Here is a 26,118-nt window from a genome sequence, read left to right as displayed (position 1 = left end):
TGAGAAAAAAATTACATATTCATGAAAAAGTTTATAATTTTAATGATTAATATTTATATGGTTTCTCACTAATTTGATTTTTTTTTTTTTAAATTACCTTGATTTGATATTTTCTTTCTTTTTTTTTGAATTTAGTGATTTTTTTTAAAAAATAAAAAATATTTTTCTTTTAAGTATATGTAAATTATTTGAATTTAAAAAGTAAAAAACAAATTATTTAAAATATTTAAAAACTTACAATAAAACAAAAAAAACTCAAAAATATCCTCTCACCAGTCTCCCAGACTCCCTCTTATTATATCTATACATGTTTTGCCCCAAACCCTCTCCCTCTCTCTCTCTCTCTCTCTCTCTCTCTCTATGCTTGCGAGCTCTTGAGCTCTCTTCGTTCTAGGTTGTTTGAGGTATGTTCTTCGAGCATTGCCTTGTTCGATCGCGTGACTTCGCATGGCCTCACAATGTATGTCATTCACTTTCTCTCCCAATCGATCAATTATCCTTTGTCTCTCGATCATTTTTTTCTCAAAAGCTTCGAATTCATCATTTTATTTGAAGTCAGGGGTTGGTGAGAGCCATGGAAATGTAGACTACGAAGCCAAATTCATTCTGAATCAATTGATCTCAAACCCTAACTGATCTCTACACGCTCCTCTTTATTGAACGATTTGACCTGTCTGCATATAGCGACCCCAATTTTCCATCCATTCATTATTGTATCCCGGGCTTAGGTTCCCTGGTGTGGGATGTTGTATATATCTTGTTTCCATCCTTCAATACTTTGTATTTGAGTTATAGGATGTTTTCGGCAGGTTTGTTACAGGTTGGGTGTGATTGGGAGCAAATGGTTGCTGCCTAGAATTTTGGTTCTTCGCTCGAGCGAGAGTTGAGTTTTGTGTCTGGTGGCTCGAGCGAGAAGTCTTACACTCGAGCTTGCGTCTGCGTCTGGTTCTAGACCTGAAAGTTGCATTTCTTGGCTCGAGCGAGCTTTCCTTCGTTCGAGCGAGCGAGGTCTATGTTTTGGGTTTCTTCGCTCGAGCGTGCTTCTGGTTACAGACCTGAAGCTTCGAATTATTGGCTCGAGCGAGGCTTTCTACGCTCGAGCGAGGTATCTTTGTGTCTGGTCACTCGAGCGACCACTCCTTCACTCGAGCGAGCCTCTGTTATATCAGTACACAGTAGCGGGATTACACTTCACTTTTTCATCTCCTCTTTTACACAAACCCTAGACCAGCTGCATCTTCTCTCTCTATATACCTTCTCTCTAGGGATTGATCTACTTGTAATGTGTTTCTGCCCCAACCTCTTTGTAAGAAAGATAGAGGGCGACTTTGGCTTTCTTTTAATCTGAAAATTTCTTGGTTTGGAGCACTTTGAGTTTTCGTCATCAACTCCTTTGAGCTCCGAATTTGCGGTAGGGATTTCCTACTCCATTTTATGATTTTTGACATAGATATTGTGTATTTTGGAAAAATGGTATTGTTTGGTAAATTTTGGGAAAGTTAGGGTTGTTGTGTAATTTATAAATGAGGGGTTTCAAAATGTTAAAACCCATATGTATGTAAGATATTGAAAAAATGGTATTATTGTTGTCAAATTGGTGAAATCGAACCTTAGGGTTGATATTGAGAGAAAATGGGGAAAATGCCCTAATTATTGTAATAAATTAATTTGTATAATTAATTTGGGAGAACGTGGAATTGAGTTGAGGATAATGAAATTGAGAAATTATGGGGTTAAATGGTGTAGTTGGATTAGTTAATCACTCACCCATGAGAATGTGGATATTATATCTGTGTGTTGCATTTATTATCTGTTTAGAAATAATTGCTTTGGGCTATCGGTGGAGGATAGTCATGATTTTTGTAGACATTGCATGTTGATTAGGGAAAACTGAAACTAATCATATTGAATATGTCATTGAATATGACGGTTGAATTAATACAGCAAATATGTGTGTTGACTGATTATTGTATATGACAAGTGTTAAATACATTGTATATGCATATTGTTTGAGAGGAGATAGGGGATGTACTCCATGGTTTGAGAGGAGATAGGGGATGGACTCTCAAACCTGTTCGGGAGGAGATAGGGGATGGACTCCATTGATACAGCAAATATGTATATCACTTGAAGTGTTAATACAACAAATGTGTGTAGTAAATTGAAATGTTGGAAGTGTTTTTAATGTGAGTTGTAGACTCATCTGAATTGTGAATAAAGGAAATGTTTTAATATGGGATGTACTCCCATTTAATTGTTTGGCCAGGTTCTGAACCATGTTTATGATATGATTTGGATAAGTAAAGGAAAGTGAAATGTAACATGGATATGATTGTCATGGAACTGTATTGTGTTAGAAATTGGTTTATAAGTGCTAACCATTTGTCAAATGCTATTGTTTTAGTCATTGCTTATATCTGGTTTAGTATATCTCTACTGGGCATTGGCTCACCATATATGGGACATCATTTTCAGGTCCATGTGATATGCAACCTCCAAGGACATAGCTTGGGAGGCTTACTGGCTGGAAGATCCTTTTGATGTTATCTTTGTGTTGCATGTAAATCAAGCCAAGGGCTTATTTTGTATAAAGAGTTAGACTCTTCTTTTATTGAACCCAAGTGTTGATTTGGAAAGTTGTAGGCCCATAGGGCATTTACTTTTGTTGTCAACATGTAACACTTTTGTAGTAAACACTCTGATTTATGGAATATATTGTCCGTTTCTTGTATCATGAATGTATGAATTATGGGTTTATTTTTAGGGCGTTACAACTTGTTATCAGAGCGTACCGGGTTCGAATACTTTGGTTACGCGGGAAGTGGTTCGTACCACAATGTGTTTGTCTCGCTTGTTAGAGACTTAGGTATAATGTTATGTGCTTATGTGATAACATGTTTATGTGGTTATATGGGTATGGAATGTAGTTTCTAGGATGTTGATTGGATCCTTGGATTTCTAGAAGTCTTGTTGGAAAAGCACTTTATCAATGTTGTTTCTAACCGGAACTCTACCAATGCCTCGGGATTGTCATTATCCGGAAATGAAATTCGTAAGTGCTTATGTGATTATGTCCTTACGTGGAATGAATTACTATTATCCATGCATCAGGACGCGAGTGTTATAGCTTCGGCACATTTGTGAATGTGATAATGTTCTTCGTCACCTTTATCAGGATGTCAGGACGAGGACGTGGTGTAGGCGAGGTAGGCCTAGGAAGCAGGAGATGCCTATACCGGATGATATTCCGGCGCAACACGAGAGGCTTGGTCAGGCCAATGTGGCCGAGCCAGTAGATCAGTAGGCCATGGGCGCCTTAGCCCGCGAGATAGTAGGAGCGTTGAGGGAATCTATGAGCATTCTTAGGGCTGAGAATCAAGCCCAGGCCCATGTAGTTGAGGCAGGGCCTTCCTTTCTGAAGAGAGAGTTCTTTCAGTCTAATCTGGACGAGTTTGTTGGCGATGCGAAGGAGCCACTTAAGGCTGATGAGTGGCTTGAGCAGATGACGAAGATGTTTGAGATGCTTGGCATCGAAGACGGGGCTTTGAAGGTGGCCTTAGCGTCTTTCTAGCTGAAGGGAGACGCGGGTCAGTGGTGGATGTTTGTGAGGGGCCGTATTGGTAGTACATGGGAGGCCTTTGTAGATGCTTTCTAGGAGAAGTTTTTATCTCCAGCTGTTAGGGAGAAGTTGAGGGACCAGTTCTGTCAGCTCAAGCAACTGAGTATGCCAGTGGCCGAGATTGAGGCCGCATTTACTAGTTTATCTAGGTTTGCACTTGAGCTTGTGGCGTTTGAGGAACGCCGTGGTTTAGAATTTGAGAGGAAGTTGAGACATGGACTCAAGACCAGTGTTAGGGGATCCATAACTTGAGAGTATGGGCGTCTAGTGGATGCTGCGGCCCATATGGAGATTATGATGCACGAGGAGGAGGAGAGGATGAGAGGCTCCAAGAGGAGTCAGGATAGCCAGGGGGATGGTAGGAGGCAGAGGGGTTCTAACCCTCAGCAGTCCTAGGGTGCTTTGGCGAGATCTACCTTTCCAGTGCCGAGTGCAGTTTCTGGGAGAGGTAGTTAGGGAGACATTACTTGTTACAAATGTGGTCAGCTGGGCCACAAGTCTCCAGCTTGCCCGTAGAGGAGAGGAGGTCAGAGAGCAGCTTCATCTTCGGCTCGTCCTCAGAGCTAGAGTCAGGGCAGAGGCTAGCCGCTCTCTTGTTACCAGTGTGGTCAGGCAGGGCACTTAAAGAGGTTCTGCCCGCAGTTGAGTGGCACATCTGGTGCATCTGGTTTGAGGTAGACTCAGAGCCTTCAGCCAGCTCAGTCAGTTCAGGCCTTGAGGGCCAATCAGGGGGGCGTCATCGTCTCAGTCTGTGCAGCAATCTTTTGCTCCTAGGGGTAAGCAAGTTGATCAGAGACCTTCTGGGCATGTGTATGATGTTACCGTGCAGGATCTTATACCGGCTTCATTTGTTGTGAGAGGTACCTTTTTGTTTTGCAACTTGGTTGCCAATGTATTGATTGATACGGGTGCATCCCATTCCTTTATATCTGTTGCATTTGCATCTGTTTTGGGGTTGGAGTTAGCGCAGTTAGCATCTCCTATATGTGTAGTATCACCTGTTGAGGGTGAATTGATTTTGAAACAAGGGTGTTGGGGCTGTGATATAGAGATCGCCGACTGCCAGCTTCCATTTTCTTTTATAGTTATGGCTATGTCGGGTTTTGATGTGATTTTGGGTATGGACTGGTTATCGTCGTACCGGGCTGTTATTGATTGCTACCGCTAGAGGGTGACTTTATGTACCTTCAGCGGGGATTGTTTCCACTTCTTGGGAGATCGGCTTGGTAGTGTGTTGCCACCGGTGTCTGATCTGCGAGGGCGAAGTGAGCTTAGTGGTCTTTTCGTTAGCTTTATGAGTAGTGAGTGTGATAAGACCCAGATTGTATTGCCTAGAGTGGTTTGTCAGTGTTCGGATGTTTTTCCTGAGGACCTTGTTAGCTTACCACCTCATCGAGAGATTGAGTTCTCTATTGATCTAGTGCCCGGCACGGCGCCGATTTCTATGGCACCATATCGTTTTGCGCCAGCCGAGTTGATTGAGTTGAAGATTCAGCTCCAGGAATTACTAGATAAGGGCTTTATTCGCCCTAGTACTTCATCGTGGAGAGCACCGGCCCTCTTTGCTAAAAAGAAAGATGGGGCTTTGAGACTTTGTATCGATTACCGGAAATTGAATCGGGCTACAGTTAAGAACAAGTACCCTATGCCTCGTATTGATGATTTGTTTGACCAGTTGAAAGGGTCCCGTTGTTTCTCTAAGATAGACTTGAGATTGGGTTACCATCAGTTGAGGGTCAGGGAGGGGGATATTCCTAAGACGGCATTCCGTTCGCAGTGTGGCCACTATGAGTTTCTGGTGATACCTTTTGGGCTCACCAATGCACCGGCAATATTTATGGACTTGATGAACCGGATATTCTGGGAATTCTTAGATCATTTTGTGGTCATTTTCGTGGACGACATCTTGATTTATTCACCTTCAGAGGAGGAGCACGAGTAACACTTGAGAGTGGTGCTTGAGTTGCTTAGAGCCCATAGGTTGTATGCCAAATTTGGGAAGTGTGAGTTCTAGCTAAGAGAAGTCAAGTTCTTAGGCCAAGTGGTCTCCAGGGAAGGGGTGTCTGTTGATACATCCAAGATTGAGGCAGTGCAAGATTGGGCACAGCCTAAGAGTGTTTTTGAGATTCACAGTTTTCTAGGATTAGTTGGGTATTACTGCCGGTTTGTGAGGGATTTCTCCAGGCTAGCATCGTCGTTGACTAGATTGACACGGAAAGGGGTCAAATTTGTATGGAGTGAGACTTGTGAAAAGTCAATCCAAGAGTTGAAAGTTAGACTTACTACCGCTCCAGTGTTGCTTATTCCGAAGAGAGGTTTGGGTTATGTTGTTTATTATGATGCCTCACGAGAGGGTTTAGGTTGTGTGTTGATGCAAGAAGGGAAAGTGGTAGCCTATGACTTGCGGCAGTTGAAAATACACGAGAGAAATTACCCTACACATGACCTAGAGTTGGCGGCTGTGATTTTTGACTTGTAAATTTGGAGGCACTACTTGTATGGTGAGAGATTCGAGGTGTTCTCGGATCATAAGAGTCTGAAGTATTTGTTTACACAGAAAGACTTGAACTTGAGGCAGAGGAGGTCGATGGAGTTTACTGAGGATTACGACTTCGAGTTACATTATCACCCGGAGAAGGCCAATGTTGTGGCCAATGCCCTTAGCAGGAAATCCATTAGTGATGTAGCCTGTATAGCCATCCGAGAGTGGGAGATGTTGGGTGCACATGGTGAGTTTAATTTCCTTCTGGGCGAATCTGTTGAGTCTGTGGCCTTGTTTTCTGTAGTGGCGCAGCCTACACTTGTGAATCGAGTGTTAGAGGCACAGAGTGGTGACCTTGAGGTAGAATCCCTCCGGGGAAAGATCTCCAGTGGGAAGGCTGAGAAGGGTTTGACTGTGTATCCCGACTTGAGTGCGAGATACCGAGACCATTTGTTTATGCCGGGGTCCTGCCGAGAGGAGGTACTCCGAGTGTTTCACCATTCACGCCTTGCGGTGCATCCGGGAGGCACTAAGATGTATCGTGATTTGGGTCACCAGTTTTGGTGGCGACGTATGAAGAAAAATGTGGCAGTCTTTGTGTCTAAGTGCCTTACTTGTCAGCAAGTGAAGACCGAACATCAGAGGCCAGCGGGTTTGTTACAACCCTTGCCTATTGCCGAGTGGAAGTGAGAGCATGTCACTATGGACTTCGTTGTAGGTCTTCCAAGGACTCAGCAGGGTAGTGATGCTATTTGGGTGGTTGTAGACCGGTTGACTAAGTCAGCGCACTTCATCCCTATGCGCATGAGAGATTCGGTAGATCATCTTGCCGACTTGTATATTCGGGACATAGTGAGGTTGCACGGGGTCCCAGTGTCGATCGTCTCAGATAAAGATCCACATTTTACTGTGTGGTTGTGGCAGAGTTTTGCAGGGTGCCTTGGGTACTAGGTTGACCTTTAGAACGGCTTATCATCCTCAGACTGACCGGCAGTCCGAGCGTACTATTCAGATCCTTGAGGATATGCTTCGAGGTTGTGTTCTTGACTTTAGTGGGTCGTGGGAGAGGCACTTGCCTTGGTAGAGTTTGCCTACAACAACAGTTTTCAGTCGAGTATCGGTATGGCACCGTTTGAGGCCTTGTATGGCCGATCGTGTAGGTCTCCAGTTTGTTGGGCCGAGGTGGGTGATACACATTTGTTGGGCCCGAAGTTGGTGAGGGAAAAGATGGAGAAAGTTGAGCTTATCCGTAGGAGGCTTGTTACAGCCCAGAGTCACCAAAAGTGTTATGCCGACCGTAGGCGGAGGCCTTTGGCATTTGAGGTGGGTGATCATGTCTTCTTGAAAATATCACCAAGGCGGGGCTTGATGAGGTTTCGTAACAGTGGGAAGTTGTCCCCTCGATTTATTGGTCATTTTGAGATCCTTGAGAGGATTGGCGAGGTTGCCTACCCTTTAGCTTTGTTGCCGCAGTTGTCCGGAGTGCATGACGTGTTTCATGTTAGTATGCTTCGGAAGTACGAGCCAGATCCGTCGCATGTATTGGATTAGACCGACTTAGATGTTGATGAAGGTATCTCATACGAGGAGAGATCGGTGAGGGTCTTGGATAGGCGGGATCAAGTCTTGCGAGGCAAGACCATTCCTTTGGTAAAAGTTTTGTGGAAGCATCACAGAGTGGAAGAAGCCACTTGGGAATGTGAATTGGATGTCCGTGAGAAATATCCGGACTTGGTTGTTAATGTTTAACCATGTATTGGGAATTTTGTTGTATTGATAAACATTAAGAATATTGAATATGTCTTAAGTTGTAAAACATTCTATATGTTTTGGTTTATGGAAATATTGTGAAGGTTGAGTATGCCTTGAGAGTGGAAGTTTATTTTAACATTGCGTATGTTAATTCAGTTTTAGAAATGCAACTATATTGTTGGCATTGAATATGAAATTGAATTGTGGAATATGTGTTGAAATTGGTAAATTTCATAGAAGAGCATTTTGTTAATATATATTGAATCATATTGTAAGCTGCCTCTTGAATAGAGATGGGATGACTGGTAATGGGTCAGGTTGTGGAATGTTGGATTGTAACATTGTTGAAAATTGAGAAATCCTATTTTTTGAAAACTTGTACCTAATTTCGGGGATGAGATTCTTTAAGGGGGGGAGGTTATAACAACCTCGATTTTTCCTCCGTTCATTATTGTATCCCGGGCTTAGGTTCTGTGGTGTGGGATGTTGTATATATCTTGTTTCCGTCCTTCAATACTTTGTATTTGAGTTATAGGATGTTTTGGGCAGGTTTGTTACAGGTTGGGTGTGATTGGGAGCAAATGGTTGCTGCCCAGAATTTTGGTTCTTCGCTCGAGCGAGGATTTTGTCGCTCGAGCGAGCTCTTTGTTTTAGTTCTTTCGCTCGAGCCAGGGTTCCTTCACTCGAGCGAGAGTTGAGTTTTGTGTTTGGTGGCTCGAACGAGAAGTCTTACGCTCGAGCTTGCGTCTGCGTCTGGTTCTGGACCTAAAAGTTGCATTTCTTGGCTAGAGCGACCTTTCCTTCGCTCGAGCGAGCGAGGTCTATGTTTTGGGTTTCTTCGCTCGAGCGAGCGAGGTCTATGTTTTGGGTTTCTTCGCTCGAGCGAGCTTTTCTTCGCTCGAGCGTGCTTATGGTTGCAGATCTGAAGCTTCGAATTGTTGGCTCGAGCGAGGCTTTCTACGCTCGAGCAAGGTATCTTTGTGTATGGTCGCTCGAGCGACCACTCATTCACTCGAGCGAGCCTCTGTTATATCAGTACACAGCAGCGGGATTACACTTCACTTTTTCATCTCCCCTTTTACACAAACCTTAGACCAGCTGCATCTTCTCTCTCTATATACCTTTTCTCTAGGGATTGATCTACTTATAGTGTGTTTCTACCCTAACCTCTTTGTAAGAAAGATAGAGGGTGACGTGGGATTCCTTTTAATCTGAAAATTTCTTGGTTTGGAGCACTTCGAGTTTTAATCATCAACTCCTTTGAGCTCCGAATTTGAGGTAGGGATTTCCTACTCCATTCTATGAGTTTTGACATATTTGGAAAAATGGTATTGTTTGTTAAATTTTGGGAAAGTTAGGGTTGTTGCGTAATTTATAAATGAGGGGTTTCCAAATGTTAAAACCCATATGTATGTAAGATATATAGAAAAAATGGTATTATTGTTGTTAAATTGGTGAAATCGAACCTTAGGGTTGATATTGAGAGAAAATGGGGAAAATGCCCTAATTATTGTAATAAATTAATTTGTATAATTAATTTGGGGGAACGTGGAATTGAGTTGAGGATAATGAAATTGAGAAATTATGGGGTTAAATGGTGTAGTTGGATTAGCTAATCACTCACCCATGAGAGTGTGGACATTGTATCTGTGTGTTGCATTTATTATCTGTTTAGAAATAATTGCTTTGGGCTATCGGTGGAGGATAGTCATGATTGTTGTAGACATTGCATGTTGATTAGGGAAAACTGAAACTAATCACACTGAATATGTCATTGAATGTGACGGTTGGATTAATACAACAACTATGTGTGTTGATTGATTATTGTATATGACAAGTGTTAAATACATTGTATATGCATATTGTTTGGGAGGAGATAGGGGATGTACTCCATGGTTTGAGAGGAGATAGGGGATGGACTCTCAAACCTGTTCGGGAGGAGATAGGGGATGGACTCCATTGATACAGCAAATATGTGTATCACTTGAAGTGTTAATACAGCAAATGTGTGTAGTAAATTGAAATGTTGGAAGTGTTTTTAATGTGAGTTGTAGACTCATCTGAATTGTGAATAAAAGAAATGTTTTAATATGGGATGTACTCCCATTTAATTGTTTGGCCAAGTTCTGAGCCATGTTTATGATATGATTTGGATAAGTAAAGGAAAGTGAAATGTAACATGGATATGATTGTCATGGAACTGTATTGTGTTAGAAATTGGTTTATAAGTGCTAACCATTTGTCAAATGCTATTGTTTTAGTCATTGCTTATATCTGGTTTAGTATATCTCTACTGGGCATTGGCTCACCCTATATGGGACATCATTTTCAGGTCCATGTGATATGCAACCTCCAAGGACATAGCTTGGGAGACTTAGTGGCTGGAAGATCTTTTTGATGTTATCTTTGTGTTGCATGTAAATCAAGCCAAGGGCTTATTTTGTATAAAGAGTTAGACTCTTCTTTTGTTGAACCCAAGTGTTAACTTGGAAAGTTGTAAGCCCGTAGGGCATTTACTTTTGTTGTCAACATGCAACACTTTTGTAGTAAACACTCTGATTTATGGAATATATTGTCCGTTTCTTGTATCATGAATGTATGAATTATGGGTTTTTTTTTAGGGCGTTACACTGCAATCTCCTCTCTGATCAGGAACTTGAACCAGTTGAAGCAATTCATCGATGATTGCAAGTCCAATCCCTCAATCCGCTCCGATCCTTCTCTCTCCTTCTTCCAAGACAACCTGGCAAGGTATGATATAATTTATTTTTATGTATTTATATACTTTCCTGTTGAATTTGCTTTTCTTATATATTTTTATATGATTTTTTGGTGGTTTAGTGGGGTGAATTGATTTTGAACTAGGTTATGTATTTCTATAAGTTTTTTTTGGTGGTTTAGTGCTTGCCTTTTCCTCTGGTTTGATGATAACTGTAAAATAAAAATAAAAAATTGAAAGCATTTATATTCACAAAATAGTTTTAATCTTTCAGAGAATTGATATTATATTGTCAGTTGTAACCTTATTTTTTCAATAATAAAATCTGAGATATATCATAAAAGTCTGCTATTTTTATATCAAAAGATCAATTGATAAGAGCAACTTATTATTGAGAGAGATACAATACAATACAATACAACACACTTTTCCATAAACATTTACAAGTTTAAAAAAGCCAGTACATGTTAAATATGCTTTTGATAGTTTGAAACCATTTTTTAGTGTTATTAGTGTTTACCATAATTAAATTTTTTTTTTATCAATTTTGAAAAAATTAATAAATATGTATGTATTATTTATTCTATTATGAAAATTGTCTCTAGCTTTAGATATGTTGCTGTTACAACTTAGAACAATCTTCACTGATACACTTGGAGGAGTTATATGTTTAATATTAAGGATCAAAATTTCATTATGATATATATGTTGTTCCAATTGGCATGGAAATAAAAACATTTCAAAAAAAAATTAGATGCGAAACACCAAAAAGAAATAAAAAAAATGTTAGAAATGTTTGGTTAACAATTGGTCCATGTATCAATTTACAACCCCAGAAAACAAATCCAAACAAATAATAAAACCCCTTTGAACCAATAAGAAAATTAATTAGTGCTACAAATCATAACAAATAACTCTTTCAAAATTATTAGTGAGTGAGGTGAGGCGCGGTGTGGCGTTCAATGGATATTAGAGTAATATCAGCTTATTCTGTTTGATGAAGAATCAAACTGTAGTTTAATGGCTCTCCATCTATCTATTTTACAAAGACAACTGAAAAGCATATCACGTTTTTTTTTTTTTTTGGTTAGTTTTAATACTTATCATACTCCATAATTTGATGTGGGTTCACTCAAATTGTTTTACTGTTTTTATTAAATATTACAGATTCCCAAAATACTTCTCCTTCAGCAACAGCACCTGATTCTCAGGGTGACAATGGTGGTGGATCATCCAATTATGAGGATCTTCATGGTTATGCTCTTTGGGGTACATGTTTTTTTAACTTTAATCTCCTTTGATACTAGTATAAATTTTTTCAATATTTATTAAAATTATTATCATGCAAACAAATCCATTGCTTGCTTAACCCAAGTCTTAAAGTGCAAGTGCATAGCCAAATTCATCATGTCACTGAGGTTTTATATTTTTCTTTTGAAGCCATATCTTATGGCATTGCGTCAGCCATAGCACTCAGAACCTTTGATGCTTTGACATCATCTCGGCGCACAGGTGGACATGCAATTGCTCAGCAAAAGAAAGAGAAAGAGAAAACTGGTAGTGGTAATAGCAACCCACCACCCTCAATCTGTCATATTGTTTTTACACCGGTCACTCAGATCAACCCCACCACTACTACTTCTCCTGACCCTAAAAAGGAAGAAACTGCAACAGCCTCTGCTTCACCAAATTCACCAAAAAATTTGGTGAATGTATAGAGGTCTGTCTCTTCCTCAATTTTGTCTTGCCAGTGTGACTGATTTCTCAGTTTTGTCTTGCTAGGGGTCCATTCAACACTATGTCATGAATTGAGGACTTATAATATCATATGGAGTAGCTGGCCTTATAGTAGTCCTTCTAGAAAATTTTCTTAGTGCCCATGAATTAAAATTGGTCTTGTGGAAATAAAATGTCAAATGGCTTGGAGTTCTAGTTAAGTGAGAAAATACTTGTCAGGGTTTCCCTTTTGAAATGCCTGTGCTGCAGTCTGTAGCGTATAGAGAGCAGAGGCCTACTAAACTATTTATAGTAGCGTGGCATGTGACGTATGATGTATCTGTGGCATGGCAGCCTCTGTACAATCTGTAAGGCACAAGTGAGCTGTACTAAATGCTCCTGGTATTGTAGTTCTAGATTGCATTTATTTTTATTTTCAGATGCTCATGTGATGCTTTGTTGACTAAGGTAATGGAGGGCCCACTGACATACTACGGAATATGCAATTGTCACGGATCATGTTTACCAAAACTGTTTTGTATCATCTTCTGGATCTAAAATGTTCTGTATTTTCTATATGATTTCACATTGAACCTACAGATGTGTAGCTTGATTATATATATAATTCTGCAACACACCGGTGGTGCTACTGCTCAACAATTTTCTTTCTTATTGGAAAATTTTTTTATGCCATATTGTCTAGAATGTGTACCTTTAGTTTTCTTTGATGTAATTTTTGGCTCATTTGGTCAAAGGTACTGATCTTTATGATATGGTTGTTAGATACTGAATCTCGCACACAATAAATCGGAAATAAAGCGTAGAGTTCATGCTGTGATTGGTAAGTTTGCAGAGCAAGGGTTACGATCTCTCGCAGTAGCTTACCAGGTACTATATTATTGTCATTATTTGCTAGCCATTCTCTCTACTATACTCAACGTAGATGCCTTTTTGAATTAGCTATTACTTAGTAGGATTCATACAGAGACAAGAGCTTATGAGGTATTGAGCAGCGGATACTTCATTTACACAATAAAATCAATAAAAAGAGGGTAGTATCATCAGCGGCGGAGCCAAGAAAATAAATCAGAGAGGGCACTTCTTAATTACAACATTAAAAAAATTTACAAAAATATTTCACGTAAATTTTTACGATTGACTTCAAGAAAGATAAAAAAAAAAAAAATCTGTGTGTTTGGTTTGAGTTTTTTGAATTAAGTTTTTTGAAAATTAAGTTTTTTATTTTTTATTTTATTTTATTTTTTTTAGTGAATATTTTTTAAATTTTAAGCATTTTTTTTTTTTACTTTTTTAGATACATGATGTATCTAAAAAAAATAAAATATTTGTGAAAAAATGTTTAAAAAATTAATAAATACATAAAAATACGAAAAATGTATTAATTTTTTTGTATTTTTTTTATATTTTTGGTATTTAGTGAATTTTTTAAAGATTTTTTTGCAAAAATTATACTTTTTAAGTATATTTATATAAGGTGTGTCTAAAAATTAAAAAAAATTGCTTAAAATATTAAAAAAATCAATAAAAACAAAAAAATACAAAAAACAAAACGTAGAATTTTTTGAAAAATGTTTTTAGAAAACTCAAACCAAACAAAGTGAATATGTTATTTGTAATTAGTGTATCATGGACAACATTAAAAAAAGTCATGGATATAAAGTTTTAAAATAAATTATATAATGATAAAGTAATTTTTTTATACAAAATATGCCTAAAAATTCAATATAATAGTCATACCACGCAATCATTGACATGTAATATTACCAACCAATAATAAAGAAACACATGAAGGGTGAACCCTGCATATTAAATGTAACTAACAATTCAATAAATTCTATATTTTCATTGAAATTAATTATGTTTGCATATCAATAATGATAGAGATCACCATTATATTAAAATTTTCATAGATAACAATATCGTAGTCTCTTTATTTTCAATCAAAATAATCATTATTGTTCTTATAATTTAAAAAATATCATTGACATTTCACTCTAAATAATATTTTTATGATTTATATTTTCTTTGTCTGTTAAAAAAAAAATCCAAAACTCTGGGGGGCATGTGAGCCCCCTGAGCCCTCCTTCCCTCCACCCTTGAATATCATCAAAAGTAAAACAAAAAAAAAAAAGGGTACTATCATCGAAAGCTACCTATCTGAAATGCACTAATCTGTGAGCATTTTATTATCCTTCCATAAGTTTCTCTGGTATGTTCTGTTATTACATTAAGTTAATTAACTCTATGCTTGCCTTTTGGAGTCAGGATTGCCCTTCAAAATATTCACGACATGCACTATACATAGATGGAATTAAAACCGAAATATGTTAAATAGGTTTATTGATGAATGCTAATAAATCTGGTGATTGCTTTTTATGGGTAGATCTTTGCTTTCAATTTTTTTTTTCTTTCCTTGTTTTAATAAATGGTGGTCAGTTTTTATTTTGTTTACAAGTAGCTAACTGCTATTAGTATTATTTTGGATCTTCCGTTTCTATTCTGTAATATTGATATAAATCATGGAGTAAAATACACCATACGCTATCATATTATAGCAACATCTAATGTAATATTCATTTGAAATATCAGTTATGCTCTTCAATCTTCTTCTCATTCTCTCTCTCAGATCTCTACCTCTCTGTTTTTCCATTCATTTTAACTCGGATCACCTCTTTGATGGTTCAAAATGATTCCTCTCTCTCTCTCTATATAACAATACACAATCCATCTCTTTCAGGTATTTTTTTTTCTTGGTTAATGTTTTGTTTGCTTTCGAATTGCCATAGTTCTCTTTCTCTCTCTATTGCTTGTATGACGTATAACAATGTGCTGTGCGATTTGCAGGATCCGATACTATTCTTTGCCTTGATCTTGGCTCAATTCATCGCCTTTTGAGGTATGTGTGTGTATATATATATGTTGTTGAAGCTATTGATTTTCTGTTCGTTTATGGAGTTTTTTTTTTTTTTTTTGGTGATATCTTTTATTTTGGAATAGGATTGCTGGATTGGGAGTGGGAGTCTTTCTTCTTCTAGCTCTTAAAATCAGTGTGCCAAAGGTTGATTCTTGGGATGTAGTTTTGGTTGTAAAACAAAAGCCAATTTTTTTTTTTCTCTTAGGAATCTAATGCATCTATCTGCTTTTCTTTTCTCATGTACTCTTTTTGTTTCCCATTCAAATTTTTTGGAACAATGCATGTTTTCTTTGAAGGATAAAACTTTTTATTTTACTTGGTCTTGTGATCTATAAGTTTTTGAACCATGTAAAATACCAATAATATATTCTTTGATTTGTTTCTGTTCTTTTATTTATGCAGGTTGTGTTTCCCCCCCCCCCCAAAGAAATTAGTAGGTGGAGTTGTATATTTAAAGTCATATTTTGGAAATTAGTGAATCATATAATTTGGATACTTTTCTTAGTTTGTACGTTTGTGAGGTTGTTATTAGCTTGATATGATAGAAGTTGAGGATGGAAGCTAGTATGCAGGTTGTTTGGTGTGGATGTTAGTTTTTTTCCTTAACTCATAATTGTTTCTTTTGCTTGATTTGTTCACAAGTTGCCACACTTTATAAGCTATTGCCATTGTTTGGAGGTACATACGGCTAGACAAGGTTATGTTCTTGTGTGTGTATATATATATTAAAAATAACTTTCTACGACATGCAGAATTATGCCGTGAAAAGTGTAATGATTTATGGCATGCAAGAAAATGTCATAAAATATTATGTACGGCATACAAAGTATGTCATAAATATGTTAAAAATAATTTTTTATGGCATGCAAAATTATGTCATGAAAAGTGTAATGATTTATGGCATGCAAAAAAATATCGTAAAAGATTATATACGACATTCAAAGTATACTATAAATATATTAAAAAAACCTTCTACGGCATTGTAGACGCGCCCGCGAGGGGCCCCGCTACAGTTCGGACTCGATTTGTGTCACGGTTCTTAATCTTGAACCAAAGAGTCCAAATCTGGCAAATCGTTTTGAGAAAACAGATTTTAGGAAAGAAGTGCCAAACATGGACTGCTTTGCCAGATACAGAGTCGCCACCTAAATATTTTTTATGGGGGAATTTAGGAAACCCTGACTCGGTGCTGAAGGCCACATGTCCGTCATCACCAGAGTTGCCTCGACTCGGGAGCTAGGGTACGATTGGGGAAGGTCAGCTATGAGCACCCCCTCTTGCCCGATCCAAAGAGCGGCCTCTACTAACCGTGATATCCATTTTTGAAAGCATTATGTGTTCTTATACCAATTATTAGCCTAGCGTTACTATATTATGCGCACAACAAATAAGTATAGACTAAATTGCTTAATTTGGAAAGAAACATTGCATATCCGTTTGTTTTGTAAAATGTTTTGGAATTTGCTACTCGTAAGTAGGCTAAAATACGGATTTCAACGAGTTTTTCCAACTCAACAATCCAACCTTCACCCACAGGCATTCAAACAGTTTATCTCATATAAGCACTTAGCCACATGGTAAGCATATTATCATGGCCACATTCACACGCATGCAATATGCTAAAGCGAAAATACTTACATCGTACTCCGTGCCAAAATAATAAACTAGTTAGCAAACATGCATGTCCTAGTTCATGTTAAAATGACTAATGCAACACAAGCAAAATGTGATTAGGATAGGCTCGGCTAATCTACGATGACATGTGAAATGCTACAACTAACACGTATTCAATTTGGAAATTGAAATATAGATGCAGTTAGAATGATGCGCCGAGCCCGGTGCATGTAAGACAAATGAATAAATGCACGCATGCATTGCATGAGGCATGCTAATTTAAACGTGCCCTAATACTAACCATCAAAGCAGGTAAATAAAAGGGAAGAAAGAAGTGGGGATTGGAAGACATACACACCACTCACACACACTTATTACAGATTTGCCCTCGCCCGGAGGGTCCAAATAAATAATACAAATTAATTAACTACGCAAGCTAATTAAATATTACAAATTGCCTAATCAGTTAACAAACTAATTTAAACTAGGAAAAGCAGTAAACCGCCTCGGGAGGAGAGCCAGATGCAGCGCATGCTCGGGTCCTGCTCGGAAGTGCACGGCCATGCATAGTCTGCCTCTGTTTTCCCTGCTCTGCCTCTCTGAAGACTGCCAAAGTCTTAAGGGTGCCTCTCTGGATACTGGGAATCACCACCGGCTGAGTAGAATTACCACCGGCAGTGAATTGTGGTCACCGGCACAAAATGAATCCATCGGCTGGTGATTTACTGCCGGTCGGCAATGTATACTGCCGGTCGGCAAAGAATGCCTGCAGAACCTGCAACTCACAGCAGCAGAGGACAGAACTTGCATGGCAATACAATTTAGGCAATGCATGCACCAATCATGTCCCCTATCATGTTTGTGATTCAAAAGGGCATGTGTCTCGATTCTCGGACCGCCAATCACGCATTTCCACGCATGACGGCCCAAAGAATCAAGTGTGCAACTTTCATGTCAAATGAAATGCAAACCAAACAAACGAATCAAGGCCCAATTCCTATCACCAAGTCAAGGAACAAGGCATGCATGCAAGATGCAATGCAACCTAGGCATGCAAGCTAAGGATGCAACATGGCATGGCAAGACACTTATGCAAGCATACAAGCAAACATGAGGCACTGCAAACTAATGAAAAGGTGGACTTATACATGATTTAGGCAACTCTAAATAGGCCTAAAACAGTGGTCAAAAACCAAGGAATTGGGATCAAACATACATACACACATGCAAGTAAGTTGGACCAACACTTAGGCATTAAATAAGCAACTCTAAGGCACACTTGAAAAGGGATATCATGGACAATTAGCATGCAACATAAGCTCTGAAAATCATGTTAAAACATGGTGCCAAACCAAGCAACAAGGCAAGCTAAACATGCAACAATGGTCTAAGCATTCAAGGCTCACCAAAGAGGCAATGGACTACACTTAGTAAAACCACACATGGCAGGACTTAGGCAATCAAAAACAGAGTTTTAACACATGAAACTAAGCCCAAAAGACCAGCTAGATAGCATCTAGATGGTTTGAATTTAAAGGCATGCATAAATGCTAAAACATGGAGCATGCAAGGCAAGCTTCCAAAGCTTCAAAGAGGCATCCAAGGCAAACATATGAGCATGTCAAAGGGACTGAAATAACATGTAGGGTGGTTCCAAACCACCGAAATGATGCAAGCAACACATACTACACATTCACATACTTGAAGCATACAAGCTCAAATACAAAGGAGCTATACTACGTATGCCAAGATCAACCCAAACAACTATGGACAGACCTAAAACATGGCAAAATGAGCACAAAACCTTCACAAGGCTAAACCTAAAACATGCTAGAGCAAAGGCTAACAACCTAAGGCATATTAAGGCAATAACAAGGCATTACATGGTAGGTATGCTAAATATGCATGTTGTACCAAAACCAACACACAAAAAGGTTATATCATGGCATAATAAGCATGGAAAACAGCCAAGACATGATCAATACACACTCTAACATGATGCTCCCTCAAGAGGCCAAAAAGGGTCCCTTTCAAGGACAACAAGGAGAGGGGGTGGCCCTCCCCTTTTGGAGACTTCAAGGCACCATCTCCGCCACTGAAATCCCTCAAGATTTCAGTGGTGAAGAAGCCCAAACACCAAAGTCTCAAAAATTGCACAAAAATAGCACAAAAAGGAGCCTTACAAGGCTTAGGAGGGGTCAAACAAACCCAAACCACAAAACACTCTTAATAAACAATCAAAAGGGCTAAAAAATAGAACTTTTTTTGTATTATACAATAAGCACGAAAACAGCTCTAAGATGGGTAGAAAAGCAATGCAAAAATGGGGAATAAAAGGGAAGTTTCTCACCCTTGTAGATCACCTTCACAAATGATGCTCCAACAGCCCTCCTTGGCTTGAATCCAGCTCCAAAACACCAAAACCAGCCCCTTAGAACCTCAGTAGCCAAAGGAAGGTGAAGCACTAGGTGTTTGTGTGCAATAATATGGACTAAAACACCTAGAACACAAAGAGAGAAAAAGAGAGATAGGAGATATGTATGAACCCTAACCCTAAAACCAGAGCTTCTCTCTGTGTTTTTCTCTCCAAAATTCTCTAACCCCAAGCAAGGGAGAGAAGGGCTCCTCTTATAGAAATCCCCCTTTCAAAGCTTACCAAACAAGCTTGCTTAGAGGGAAATCCCTCCATACACGTGTATGGAGGGAAGCAGAGTTGGTGCCAGCTATCACAGTTGGCACAAAATATCTACATAAAGTAGATGAACAGTGGTCGGCTACTCAAAATTGCCATTTTGACAAAAATGAGTGCCGACCGGCAACAAATAGTGCCGATCGGCAAAAAAGATTGCCGACTGCAACAAAACGCCAGCCGGTGGCCTGTGGCTATGGCCGGTGGTGTGTGGGGATGCCTCACAAGGCATTCCCTGCCCCTCCAAGGCAAAACACAAGTGTTTGGTGCAAAACCAGACACTAAACGGTCGAGTCGAGAGATCCTAAGGCAGGGCGCGTAGCCGAGACCTCCGGGAACTCAAGACGAACACGAACAAGGATGATCACCGAGTGTTCAAACGGTGACGTCCAAGTCTTGAGGACGGTCAAAAATGGGGTGTCTACAGGCATGCAAAATAATGCCATGAAAAATATAATGATTTATGGCATATAAAAAATGTCGTAAAAAATTATATACGACATACAAAGTATGTCATTAATATTTAATTTATTACCTTTTACAACTTTACCTGCATGTCGTAAATGGTACTCACCTTTCCACGGCATGTCATATAACGGCATTTGTGTGCATGCTGTGAAAGAGTTTTTACGGCATGCATTGCAAGCCGTGAAAATTCAATTTTGTTGTAGTGCTCAAAGGAATAGGGAGATTAAGCAAAGGAAAATTGTAACCTTTTTGAATGCGACCCATGGTGTTCTCATGAGCCAAAAGTATAGCATCAGGATTGTTATTTTGAACAATTGATAGACCTGTACCAGACCATCAAACAGAAGATCATAGTCAATTTAGCATCAGTTCGGCAAAATAGCATGTAAATCCAAATCTTTTAGAAGAAAAATTCCAATAAATATTAGAAAATATAAAGTAATTAGTTTGTAGGTAATAACATTTCTATGAGGGAGAAAAAAGAAAAAATTTAGACTTAAATTCATATACAACAAATTAGACGTTAGTATATTCCTATCGATGTGCATTTTTAATAGAAGCCACTAAAGTCAAGAAGCATTTAACCAAAAAATAACGTGATATGCAAAACTTTCTACAACTGCTTTCAATTTTTTTTTTTTTCCCTAAGGTTAGGCTCCAAACCTTCAACCCAATGCTTTTTGAAAAGGCAGCAGGATAACAATTTCTCATTTACAAAATTCAAGAATATGAACATTGTTACAATTGAAAGTCAATCATGTCACATAACAAACAGAGGCTTGGTTTCAAAAAATTAAGCCCTAACATGCCTAAGAAAGTTAATCAAAACTAACAAGTGAATGACAACAACATACTGACCTTGTGTTTCACTTTCTTGAAGTCCAACAAGCGCAATGATTTCAGGTTGTGGATGACATATAAGCGGCAATTTGGCTTCTTTGTGATATTATTATCAAGAAGACTACGGAACTGCAGCTTAGGGAGTGATGGAAGAGGATCAATCTCAACCAAGTTAGTTAGTTGATTGTTAGGGACAACCAAAGTATGTAACTTGGGCAAGAACGCCGCAAATCCACAAAACAGAACATATCAAGCTTATGTTTGCTAAATAAGCTTTATATTTTGCGATTTATTCACATTTTTATTTCACCAAACTTTTCGTCTCCTTGGTGATTTCTCATATATAACATGATTGGCGAGGTTTCCTACCGTTTAGCTTTGCCTCCGCAGTTGTCCGGAGTGTATGACGTGTTTCATGTTAGTATGCTTCAGAAGTACGAGCTGGATCCATCGCATGTATTGGATTGGACCGGCTTAGAGGTTGATGAGGATGCCTCATATGAGGAGAGACCGGTGCGGGTCTTAGATAGGCGGGAGCAGGTCTTGCGAGGCAAGACAATACCCTTGGTAAAAGTTTTGTGGAAACATCACGGGGTTAAGGAAGCCACTTGAGAACGTGAATTGGAGGCCCGAGAGAAGTATCCAGATCTATTTGTGCATGTTTGAGCATATGTTCAATATTTTGTTGTATTGATAAACTTTAAGAGCATTGAATATGTCTTAAGTGTAAAACATTGTATATGTTTTGATTTATGGAAGTATAATGGAATATGCCTTGAAAATGGAAGTTAATTTAGCATTGTATATGTTGAATGTGCTATAACAATGCAAATATATCATTAACATTGAATATGTTATGGAATTGTGAACCATGTATATTGGAAATTGTTGGATTTCAGAAAATGCATGTTGATAATGCTTGTTGTAACATATGTTGTAATTTGCCTCTTCAAGAGAGATGAGATAACCGGTAATGGGTCAAGATATTGAATATTGAATTGTATTGTTGTATAGAGTTGAAAAATATTGTTTTTGAAACTTGTATCTAATTTCGAGGACGAAATTCTTTAAGGGGGGAGGTTATAGCGATCCTGGTTTTCTCTCCTTTGGTTGTTGTATTCCGGACTTGGTTCCCTGGATGTCGATTGTTGCATATGTTTCATTTGCGTCCTTCAATTCCTTGTATTTGAGTTTTATGATATATTGGGCAGGTTTGTAACAGGTTGGATGTGTTTTGAAACAAATGGTAGCTGCCCAGATTTTGGTGTCTTCGCTCGAGCGAGACTTTTGTCGCTCGAGCGAGCTCTGTGCTTTAGTTCCTTCGCTCGAGCGAGAGTTGAGTGTTGTGTCTGGTGGCTCGAGCGAGAAGTCTTGCGCTCGAGCTTGCAGCTGCGTCTGGTTCTGGACCTGAGAGTTGAATTTCTTGGCTCGAGCGAGCTTTCCTTCGCTCGAGCGAGTGAGCTGTATGTTTTGGACTCCTTCACTCGAGCGAGCATTCTTGCGCTCGAGCGTGCTTCTGGGTTGGAGACCTGAAGCTTCGAATTATTGGCTCGAGCGAGGATTTCTACGCTCAAGCGAGGTTTCTTTGTGTCTAGTCGCTCGAGCGACCATTCCTTTGCTCGAGCGAGGCTCGAATATATCAATTGGCAGCAGCAGTCTCCTTCATCACTTTTTGATACACTTTACATCTCAAACCCTAGATCCGGCTCCCTCTCTCTCTACATACACCTTCTCTCTATGATTTCATCTACTTCTAAAGTGTTTCTACCCTAATCTCTTTGTAAGAAAGATAGAGGGTGGTGTGGGCTTCACTTTAATCTGAAAAGTTCTGGATTTGGAACACTTTGAGTTTCACCTCTCTCCTCCTTTGAGCTCCGAAAATTAAGGTAGGGATATCCTACTCCATCTTATGGGTTTTGACATAAATTTTAGTCATTTTGAATAGTTGGTGTTGTTGGGTAATTTTGGGAAAGGTTAGGGTTTGATGTGTAATTTATAAAAGAGGGGTTTTGTGTTTTAAAAACTCCATGTATATGTGAGACCTTAGAAAATGGTATTATTGTTGTTAAATTGAAGAAATTGAACCTTAGGGTTGATATTTGAAAAAGAGGCAAAATGCCCTAGTTATGTTGAATAATTAATTTGAATAATTAATTCGGGGAAAATGTGAAATTGAGTGGGAATTCATGAAATGGGAAAGTTGTGAAATTGAACGGTGTAGTTGGATAAATTAATCACTCACTTGTGAAAATGTTGGTAATTTATCTGTTTGATAAATTTATTATATGTTTAGAGATAGCTGCTTTGGGCTATCAGTGGAGAATAGTCTTAATTGTTGTAGACATTGCATGTTGATTAGGGAAAACTGAAACTAATCACATTGAATATGTCATTGAATATGACGGTTGGAATAATACATCGAATATGTGTATTAATTGATCATTGTATATGATAAGTGGTTAGATACATTGTATATGTATGTTGTGTGGAAGGAGATAGGGGATGTACTCCATGGTTTGGGAGGAGATAGGGGATGGACTCCATTGGTAATTGAAGTATGGAAGTGTTTTAATATGTGTTGTAGTCTCACGTAAATTGTGAATAATGGAAGTGTTGTAATATGAGTTATAGTCTCATTTAATTGGTTGGCCAGGTTCTGAGCCATATTTATGAATCAACGTTGTTTAAGTGGAGGAAAGTGAAATGAAAAATGAATGTATCGATTGTTGAATTGAAAAGTGTTGTAAGTTGGTTTATAAGCGTTAACCATCTATCAAATGCTAATGTTTTAGTTATTTCTCATAATTGGTTTAGTATATCTCTACTGGGCATTGGCTCACTCTATATGGGGCATCATTTTCAGGTTCAGGTGATATGCCACTTCCAAGGACGTAGCTTGAGAGGCTTAGAGGCTGAAGGATCTTTTGTTATTCTCTTTTGGGTATTACATGTAAATTCAAGCCAAGGGCTTATTTTGCATAAAGAGTTAGAACTCTTCTTTTGTTGAACCCAAGTGTTGACTTAGAAAGTTGTAAGCCCGTAGGGCATTTACCTTTATGGTTAACATGTAATACTTTTGTACTTAATACTCTGATGAATGAAAACTTACTTTATTCTCTTATGTCTATGCATGTCAAGAATGTGGGTACATATGTATTATTTTGAGGGCGTTGCATAAATTGTCAATCAATCTCTCTCATCTATTATCTCCGACCATTTCTTGATTACCCCAAAAACTTCTAAAACCACCTGTAGAGGTAAGAGCATATGCAGGAGTATCCGCGTATCAGCTCCTTACTTAAAATAAGGGGTTCTATTGTCAAAAAATATCCCTCATCAAATCCCTTAATCCACCTTTCAAATAAAATGTTGTTACAGTTGCTCCTCAAATATAGGGAGCGACTATTCATCTCCAAAAATATAAAATTATTTTTTATTTAACCTTGAGCATATCCATCCCCAAGAGTATAAAATATAAAATAATAAAAAAATGATATTTTATTAGAATAGAGAAAGAATAAGAAATTTGTTGGGAGGAAATAGATGAAAAAATGATTCCTACAATAGGAAATTTTTAATAATATTTTAGGGTAAATTCTTAATTTATTTTGTTTTAAAGGCGGGAAGGATGTCCTCCCGAACATCCACCCGGCCGACTGCCCGGTTATTCGGCCGGTCGACCTCCCTGGTTTTTTTCTTTCGCTGTAGAGAAGCTATCTTGCATGTGCTCTTGCTTTTGTTTTTATTATTTTATTATTAAAAAAATATTTAAATTTAAAAGTAATAAAAAAATATTATTTTAATAGAATAGAGAAAGAATAGAGAGTTTTTTGAGGGAAGTAGATGAAAAAGTGATTCCTAAAAATAGGAAATAAATTTTTTAATAATATTTTAGGGTAAAATTTAGATAAACTGGTGGGTATGCTCTAAGGTCTAAATCTATTATTGGGGGCCCCTTTCAATTTGTGATAATTTCAAAATTTCCAGAGATGCAATCGTTCCAAAATTGAACTTCTAATTTTCTTGTCATTAGAAACACTTGAAAAGAGATGTTTAGGGCTATTTTGAAAAGATAGTTAAAAATTATCTTTCAACTTTTAACTCATTTTGAGTTCTATCATTTCTCATATTTTTTGTAAAAAAATCAAAAAAAAATTATAAGTCAGCTTTTAACCATTTTTTTCAAAATAACCCTCAATATATAAATGTAATTTTCTAAGTAGTTTTTAAATACAATAACACTATAAATTCATCATTTATTTAGAAAAAAAATACTTAATTATTTAAATTTATTTTACTTATGGATCCCATAAATATATTTGGAATAAATTATAGATCGATAAGGGTGGTTCAAAGCATTTTTCTTTAAATTTATTGTTGAAATTCTAGCTCAATCACTTAGGTTTACCTAGGCTACAAGTACTAAAGCCAGGGCGAAGACAACTTTTATTGTTGGAAGCAAAGAAAGAATTTAATGAGTAAGGATCCTCTAGAGTTTTTTTTTTCTAAAGTTTTCTAGAGTGGTGCATTGTGTGGTTGAGATTTAATGACAAGTCACATCAATTTTTCAACATTAAATCTCAACCATACAATACACCACTTTAGGAAACTTTAGAAAAAAAACACTCTAGAGGATCCTTGGTGGAATTTAATTGGGTCACAAGTGATTAAGTCATCGAATTGTATGACGTCATATGTTTTGGTTGTTGAAAGAGAGTTTGCCATTTTCATTTTTTCAGGTGTTTAGAATGATTTAAATAAATATAATTTTTAATTTTTTATAAAAAATATATATAAAAAATTAAAAGATAATATAACTATAAAAAAAAAATGCTATTTTAACTCATCTCAAACAAACTCCCATTTTCATATCACATTATAAATCCTACACAACCTTTGCTATGTAAATAAATTTTATTACACGCGGAATCATGCGATCATTCTAGTAGTCTAGCTTTACCAAATTTGTCATCACTCAACTACAGGTGAGTTTGACTTTTTAATGTTAAGTATGTACTGATCATATCACACGCCATTTTTTTTTTTTTGGCACGGGAAATATAAAAATAAAAATAACAATTTTAAGGTAAGGACGAAATCATAATTGTTGGATGAAATTAATTTTTCTTATTTAGGCTTTTTTGGAAATAAGGGGAAAAAAAAAAGAAAGTAAACTTATTAGTTTATTTAAGTCACGTTATCCGTCTATATTTTGTATTTTCTTTCGTAATAAATCAGAAAATTATTTTATAAGTCACTTCCCGAAATAACTCTTAAAACAAAT

At 37.7% G+C, this 26,118-nt stretch overlaps 1 protein-coding gene across 3 annotated transcripts; it reads left to right on the top strand.

Moving 5' to 3' along the window:
- The first annotated feature begins 12,878 nt into the window (after positions 1–12,878).
- On the top strand, positions 12,879–15,891 carry LOC145801602 (uncharacterized). Of its 3 annotated transcripts, none has more exons than XM_082893356.1 (5): positions 12,879–13,176; positions 14,936–15,046; positions 15,154–15,205; positions 15,307–15,367; positions 15,626–15,891. In XM_082893356.1, exons 2-5 carry the CDS (start codon positions 14,986–14,988, stop codon positions 15,758–15,760), a joined length of 309 nt encoding a protein of 102 aa, XP_082749482.1. In that variant the 5' UTR covers positions 12,879–13,176; positions 14,936–14,985; the 3' UTR covers positions 15,761–15,891. The 3 variants fall into 3 exon arrangements, 2 of the variants coding, with proteins under 2 accessions (XP_082749482.1, XP_082749481.1); XM_082893355.1 differs by lacking the exon at positions 12,879–13,176 and adding an exon at positions 14,369–14,518; XR_014343228.1 differs by lacking the exons at positions 12,879–13,176; positions 14,936–15,046; positions 15,626–15,891 and adding an exon at positions 14,369–14,518 and having other exon boundaries at positions 15,307–15,617.
- Positions 15,892–26,118: the final 10,227 nt, after the last annotated feature.

The sequence above is a fragment of the Camellia sinensis genome, chromosome 10 (genome assembly GCF_055761805.1).
Source record: "Camellia sinensis isolate YWXY chromosome 10, ASM5576180v1, whole genome shotgun sequence".
In the NCBI taxonomy this organism is placed as follows: domain Eukaryota; kingdom Viridiplantae; phylum Streptophyta; class Magnoliopsida; order Ericales; family Theaceae; genus Camellia; species Camellia sinensis.
The sequence above is the reverse complement of the archived record's forward strand: the minus strand, read 5'-3'. Positions and strand labels throughout refer to the sequence as shown.